The sequence below is a fragment of the Echinops telfairi genome, unplaced genomic scaffold (assembly GCF_000313985.2).
Source record: "Echinops telfairi isolate 266 unplaced genomic scaffold, ASM31398v2 ScPeMD7_7414;HRSCAF=8452, whole genome shotgun sequence".
NCBI lineage: Eukaryota > Metazoa > Chordata > Mammalia > Afrosoricida > Tenrecidae > Echinops > Echinops telfairi.
The window spans coordinates 445,186-453,062 of record NW_022111314.1 but is presented as its reverse complement, the minus strand read 5'-3'; the positions used below and the strand labels follow the sequence as shown (position 1 = coordinate 453,062).

Below are 7,877 nucleotides of genomic sequence, written 5' to 3'. Positions count from 1 at the left end.
AAGGTGGGGCTGTGTGTGTGTGTGTGTGTGTGTGTGTGCGCGCGCGCGCGCGCGCTAAAGCACTCTGTGAGAACAGAGCCTGATGGCGTGACAGGTGTGGGGGGCCAGGGCAAGGCAGCAGACACCTAGGAGAGCAACCGGCATGCGCCTCGGTGGATCGCAGGCCCTGTGGGAGGTAGGGAGCAGGCAAGTCCAGGGGTAATGTGGGTGTGGTCATCAGAGCCCCCTGCCATGAGGGCCATTCTGGCTCCATGTGACCCTATGTGGAGATCGTCTCTGCAGGAGAGGGCAGCCTCAACTCTCTCTGGGAGCCACCTGCTGGGTTTGAACCCTGAGAACATGGAGCAACACCATCAGCAGGTTTGGGGACGGATCCCATGGGTTTAGAAGCCAGTGGCATCTCTCACAGACTGCAGGGGCTGCAGACCCTTCCCCATAGGAAGGCCACCTTATAGGACTGAGTGGCTCTATGAATGGGGGAGAAGGGAGTCCCCAACACCTGCTCGCCCCCCACTCCCCTGGTGTCTGCATCCCTAACCAGCCCTTGGTGAAGGGTTTCCCAGCCACCAGGCAGGGCCCATCCCTGGGGTGTGAGGGTGGGGACCCCTCACGCCACCCTGGCCCCAAGATCAGCCATATGTCTGGGGTAATGGCACCATGGGTGTGGCCAGCCTTCCGTGTCCCAGCTGGACAAACAGTTATTAGCTCCCGCAGCCTCCTCCGAGCAGCCCAGCACCCACACCCCCACTGCCTCCAGGAGGTGCTCAGCCACAGGCTCTGCCCACTCCCACCCCCCAGCTCGGAGGGCACCTCCCGTGAAGCCCGGCAGTGTGAGGGCCCAGAGCCCGAGGGAGGCTGGAGGCAGCCTGAGAGGTGCTGGTCTTCGCCGGGCCCGCCCCAAGCTCCGTCCAGTGTGTGCAGGAAGGGCTGGTGTTGGGGGTGGGGGGCGGGGGGCAGCCAGCTTCTGTCATTGTCACCTGACAGCCACCATGTGCCAGGCTGGAAGGACATCCCCCCAGCCCTGAGAGCCCCAAGGCCAGGCAGAGGGGCCTCAGGGGTTTTGCTCCTGGGATTGAGTGAGGTGCGGCTGAGTGAGTAGGGCACTCAGAAATTGCCTGGGAGCAGCCCCTCTCCCGCCTCTCCCTTCATGATCCCAGGTGCCTCAGATTTGCCTCCCCACCCACCTGTCATCACCCCCTCGGGGCCCAGAGACTCTGGGAAAATAGGTAGGCTCCCTATCTGGTGCTCACCCCCAAGCCAGTGCCTAGGAGCAATCCCTCACGCTGGGGTGACATCGGACCCACACATGTGACCACCTGTGAGTGGGGTCTATGCTCATCTATGACCCTCCTGTCCATATGTCCCCACCCCCACCTCCCCCAGCATAAAGTAGGGCCTTGCTTATCGTGTCCTACCTGGGCCCACGAGGTTAGACACAGGTCGCTCAGCACCTAGCCCAGCTCTACCCTACAGACATCGGGGGGCCCATGGCACGCCGACAGTCAAGCTCAAGACTCTACCTGTCTGGACCCCTCCATCTGCCCAAGGCCTAAAGGCAGAGCTGGATTCAACAGGAGGGCTGGCTGGCCGGCAGGGCCCACTGCAGAGATAAGCCCCAATCGCACTGACCCTACCAGACCCTGACAGCCCCAGTCCTGTGGCTCCCCTGGTGGCAGTGGCCTTGTCGAAGGCCTGCTCTATGGGGACATGGAGGCTGGGCACCCACACTTGTCTGTGGGCTCACTCTGGGTCCCAGGCTAGGAACAGCTGGCCCCAAGCAACCCTGAGTTGTTGGACAGAGGGACACAGCCTTGTTGGCTGGCACCCATCCCTACTCTGCCACCCAGCCCGTCCCCACAGGTACTCACGGCTGGCCTGACAGCACGTCGTCCGGTGTGGCCTTGGTGACGTAGGTGAGAGGTACCAGCCCTGTGCTGGGTGGCCCCGACAGCCGGCGGGCCAGCAGGTAGTCTCCGTCCTCATGGAGGGCAAAGAGCAGCTCCCCACGGCTGACACTCAGCTCATCCACGCAGCGGGCAGTGAAGTCACACAGTGCCCTGAAGAGCTGCCCCTGGAGCTTGGCACCCACGGGCTCAGCTTCCTCCAACTGGCCAGGCTCCGTGTCCCAGGCCTGGGCCACACAATTGTCTGGCATCTCCGCTGGCCAGATCTTGTCCCATAGGAAGGACAAGAAGGCCAGCCTCTTCCTAAAGAAGGGCTCCATGCTGCTGCTGGCCCCGGCCACCACAGTCAGCCACCACCGGTCACCAGCCCCCCGTGAGGTCCTGACACTGGAGCAGGCTCCCCACAGATTCCATCAGCCCAGCCCTGAGCCTCCAGGGACTTCCCACGACAGTGCCAGGAGAAACCAGAAGGGCCGGTGTGACCACGCTGCTCAGCGCAAGCCCTCCTGGGCCAGCACCCCCCTGGCCCGTGGTAGCTGACACAGGGCTTGGGCTGGTGAGCCTGTCCCTGTCACTTCATGGGCTCCCCGCTGGCTGAGGCCCACGGCCCTGGACACCTCAAGGCTGGTGTTCAGGATGAGGGGGGCAGAGGGCTTCCATGGTCCCTGGCCCAGCAGCTCTCTCCACTCTACCTCACACCATCTCTACAGGCAGGGTCTTGCCCTCAACTGGCAGAAGCCTGGAGCCCAGCTGGAACCCAGGAAGGGAGGGGCCTCAAGCCAGGCCCTGACAGGCGGGGCCGGGTGCCAAGGCCACCCAGGAAGTGGCTCTGGCATGCCTGGCAGGGCGTTGCAGGAGACCTAGGGGCGCTGCCCCAGCAGGGCGGCACATCCAGAGGAGGGGATTGGAGGAGGCCTGCCCTGTCCCCACCCCCTCACCCCCATGGCCTCCTGGAGCCTGGCCTGTGGGTCTGCACAATCCTGCACCTACGACGCACCCCCATCAGACCAGGGCTCCGACACTGGCTCTCCTCTGCCTTCCTGGTCAAGCAGGTGGACCCTTCCACCCCAGGGAAGGCCACTCGCCTCTGCTTCCTACCCCAAGCTGCCATGAGCCACCTCTCTAAAACGCTGGGGACCGCCAGCAGGAAACATGCTGTAGATTATTCTGGAAGTGAGAAGGTTCTTGCTAGGGGCCCAGGAGGACAGGTGGGTAGGTGGAGGATGGAGCGTCTTCAGGACAGGGACACTCTCCTGGCCTGTCTCCCAGTCCCGTTTGCCAGAACCCACAGGCCTGCTGCACGCAGGGCCGGAGAGCGTAAGGCTGGCCCGGATGAGTCCATCAGCTGTAGGGCAGGACTGAGCCCACAGCTCCGGGTGGTAACACTGTACCAGTCCGCATGAGCTCGCCCACAGCCTTCCTCAGCAGGTGCGACTGCAGCACCTGAGTGTGCAGGCCTCACACCTGCCCCAGCACATGGAGGGTGCGTTTTGTCCCCAGGACAGAGGGCCCTGCGCCCGCCCTGCCCACCAGGCTGGGGTAAGCCCCACTCCCCCACAATATGCCCGTTGTGTCTGCACGCCCAGCCCAACCCTCCCAGGTCCCACGTCTGTCTCCCAGGTGCTACTCCCTCCCCCTCTCTCTGTGGCTCGGGGAGATGCCTTGGCCAGGTGGCCTCCACCTGTGCAGCCCTGCAGGGCTGGGGCTCCCCCATGGACCGCACCCCTCCATCCCACAGAGCCACGGTATCATGGCCTCAGAGCCTGGAAATACCTGGGCCGGCCCCACCCCAGGCCTTAGTCAGCACAAGGAGACCCCTGAAAATGGGACAGGGCAGTCACTTTCTAACGCAGCGGTTCTCAACCTTCCCAATGCCACGACCCTTTCATACAGTTCCTCATGTGGTGGTGAGCCCCCAACCATAAAATCATTTTCGTTGCTACTTTATAACTTCAATTTTGCTACTGTTACGAATCAGACAACCCCTGTGAAAGGGTCATTCAACCCCCAAAGGGGTCTCAACCCACAGGTTGAGAACCGCTGAGAATCTAGTGGGAACCTGCCCACAAGAATGCACTAACCTCCTGGTGACCAATCAGAGGATGGGAGGGAGGTTGCCCTCCCCATCCCAGTTCCCCCAAGGGAAAGAAGCCAGAGGGACCGTCACAGAGGATCCCCCCCCCCCCCGCGCCATGCCACCACCCTCCAAGCCTTCCCAGCCCCTCTTTAAAGGGCCCCTGTTACACAGGCCCCTGTCAGGCCACCTCAGCCCCAGACCTCTGCCCTCTGCATCACTGCCTGGGCACACCCCACCCAGAGAGCCTGCTTACCCTCCACGTGCCCTTTCCCTCTGAGCACTCGCATGGCCTGTGCCTGCTGGGCAGTGACCAGGCAGTGGCAACCATGAGCATCGCTTGTCTCCTGCCCTGTGACCTTGGCCCTGAGCTCACGTCCCACCTGAGGTCTGGTACCAGCTTCTTGCTCCCTCACATGTCTGCCTGCCTTCAGCTGGGTTCAGACACAAACCCCCTGCTGGGCCTCCTCCCCTGGGGTCCACCTCTGACTGCCACTCCTCCCCACCTGGCCTTGCCTCAGGGGAGGGGAGGAGTGTTAGTGGTACTGGGTGGCTGTAAGAGGAGGGTGGACAGAGGTGTGGGCGCCTGAGTGGGCACCCGGGCATGGGACAGCTTGCCATGAGGGCTGGCTCTGAAATCGAGGCTAACCCAGTGGTGTGGGGTTCAGATCACCCACCCAGTGGCTCAGTGGTGAGGGAAGAACTGGCACCCCATCCTGTTAAACTTCGCCAAAGCAACCCAACCCACTGTCAGGGAGATAGTGCCAACCTACAGCCACCCTGAAGGACAGGACAGACTGCCCCTGTGGGTTTCTGAGACAGTCTTTACAGAAGCAGAAAGCCTCCTCTTTCTCCCACAGAACGGTTGGTGGGTTTGAACTGCTGATCTTGTGGTTAGCAGCCCAACTTGCAACCACCCTGCCACCAGGGCTCCTCACCCTGTAAAGCTTACAGTCTACAAAACTCTGCGGCTCAGTTCTACTTTACAACACATGGAATGCCAGAAGACTGCCGGGGGCCCACCTGATGGCAGCGCCCAGTCCCTGTATCAGGAGACACTGGCCAGCAGGTCCGTGGTGTCTGTGCTGTGTACAACTGCGTGTGAAGCTACAATTACCTGGAAAGTAATCATTAACCATCGCTGGTGTTGTTAGGCTGAGTGTGCTAGGGAAGCAAAGCCGGTGACACCGGGGTGTGTGCTGACACAGAGAGGGGTCCATCAAGGGGCGGCCCACACAGTCTTCGAGGCAGGCAAATCCAGACCAGCTCAAGCCCATGGGTCAGATGGAGGCTGCAGGCATCTCCTGACACGTGTCACTGCGGGGCTGATGAATAGGAAGCAGGAAGATGAGGCAGGGAGACCACGGGTTGGTAGATGCCACACCGAATGGATCCACGCTGGCTCTCACCCGCAGTATGCTGACGTCATTGGCAGGCACTGTGACAGATGCAGGGTGTATATCCAGCAGTAGAAGTGAGCTGGCTTCCACACACTGTCAGTCTATACCAACTCAGCCACGCCCCTTACGAAGTCCCCCTCCATTGTGTCCACTCTAAAAGACCATGACCACATTAAGGAGGCATCACTCACTCTGTTCTCCCCACAACCGTTTGTTCGCCTCACATCATGGGAGAGCTCTGGCCCAGCCAAGATGACATAAACCAGGATCAAAAATGGGCACAAAAAAAGAGACTGGGTACGTTTTGAGACGTGGATATGCCACTGTAAAACATCTTCTCAGATTACAGCGATCAAACTGGAGATGGGCAATGGGAAGACCAAGAGGACGCTAAAATGCGTGGAAACAGAGTAATAGCCTAACACCCTGCTCTGTGAGGCTGTCTGTCTGTCTGAGTTTTTAAACCACCGGGTAAGAGAAGATAGTTTTCCAGCGTTTTCTTGAATCAAAGAATTGTGAAAACACAACATACCAAAGTCTTAGGAGCACACCAGAAGCTGTTTTGGGGGGACAACGAATAGCAAGAAGGGCGCAAAAACAAAAACAAACCCACAGCCATGGAGTTCGCTCTGACGCACGGAGACCCTGTAGGACAGGGTGTGACTATCCTGGCGGGTTTCTGGAACCGTGACTCTACGGGCTAGGAAGCCTCATTTTTCTCCCTTGGAACAGCTGGTGGATCCAAATTGCTCACTTTGCGGTTAGCAGCCCACAAGGCCACCAGAGCTTCTAATGAGGCACACATGCCCCAAAAAGCAAAGAAATAACCAAAATCAACATCATGACCCATCATCGCAAAAGAAAGGAAAATACAAAGAAACAAACCTGGCATCACCAGAAGAAAAGAAATAATAAAGATTAGAGCAGGAGGGTGGGAACGAGTCTGTTCTCTATTGCCCTTCCTACTTAAAATAGTCCTGGGGGACGGGGGTAAGAGAGATAAATAAACACATAAATAAAATGGTCCTGGGGGACGGAGGGTAAGAGAGATAAATAAACACATAAATAAAATAGTCCTGGGATTCTTAGCGAGAGCCAGAAGACACCACAAAGATATTAAAGGCATCCGTGTAGGCAGAAAGAAATGAACCTCTCTTCCTCTCTCTTTGAAAAGCCTCTGGAATGAATGTGGAGTTGGTAGCACAGTTGGCTATAACACCAACATACAGAAATCAGTTGGATTCTTGCATATTAAAGATGACAGTGAGAAGGATATTAAAAGAACAATGCCATTTACACTAACTACACAAAAGAGAAAATATGTAGGAATAAGCCTTACCAGAGAAACACAAGACTTATAAAAGGAAAACTGCAAAATATCCCGACAAGAAACCAGAGACTTACACAAATGGGACAGCCTCCGTGCTCCTGGATAGATAGACTGAAAACGGTGAAAATGTCAATAATTATCAAGACTACAAATTGAACCCAATTCTGATCCAAATCCCAGCACAACTCTCCAAAGAAACAACAACAAAAAAATTAATCGCCAACTTCATACGGTAAGGAAAGAAATCCGGAATAAATAAAGCACTATTTTTTTTTAAAAAAGGAAGAAGCCTTTCATTCCCAGCCTTTAAAACCTATTATATCGGCAGGGTCACCAAAACGGGACGGTATGGGTTCAACAGTAGACAGGAAGACTGATTGATTGGAATTGAGAACTCAGAAACCAGGTGCCCACAGACACCTGACCTTTGATAAAGGACCAAAGCACACTGGGTGTGGAAAACATAGCCTTTCAATAATGACGCTAGAAAAAATTGGATCTTCACCTGCAAAAGAATGAAACCGGACCCATGGCTCACACCACGCACAAAACAAGCTCAAGATGGATCAAAGATCTAAGTAAACCCCAGAACCATAAAGACCACCAACAAAAATGCTAGGGACAACCTCAAGGACCCTAGTACAAGGCACAAACACACATAATGAACATAATGAAAAATACCCACATTATGGAAGACAAATCAAGGGCTGGAGCCTCTAAAAGGACAACCCTCGTGCACATCAAAATACATCCTCCAAAGAGCTGAGAGAACCTACATATTGGAAAATATATCGAGTCATGATACAACACATAAAGGGTTAATTTCAAAAATTTATAGGCAACTACGAGACCTTCAAGAGAACACTACAAATAACCCAATCAAAACATGGGCACAAGAGGAACCGATGACAAGGATCTACATGTGGCCTCCTCCCTGGGTGACGAACAACAGAAGTGGGTGAAGGGAGACGTCAGACAGTGTAAGACATGACAAAAGAATAATTTATAAATTATCAAGGGTTTGAACTAACTTCAAGCTTTTCTTTCTTGTGTTTTGTTTTGGGTTTTTTTTTGTCATTGGTTTGTTGTTGTTTTGTTGTATATTGTTGCTTGGTTTTGCTCTGTCTTGTTTTTGTGCATGTTATTATCTCCGCAGGTCTGTCTAAATA

General features: G+C 55.8%; 1 protein-coding gene across 1 annotated transcript in view; it reads right to left on the bottom strand.

Annotated features, from left to right (window-relative positions):
* Positions 1 to 2,224, bottom strand: part of SRMS (src-related kinase lacking C-terminal regulatory tyrosine and N-terminal myristylation sites) — a 6,727-nt gene extending 4,503 nt beyond the window's left edge. The window contains exon 1 of the mRNA XM_004716036.1: positions 1,869 to 2,224. Within this exon, the coding sequence (XP_004716093.1) occupies positions 1,869 to 2,224 (356 nt within the window). The remainder of the gene's footprint in view (positions 1 to 1,868) is intronic.
* Positions 2,225 to 7,877: the final 5,653 nt, after the last annotated feature.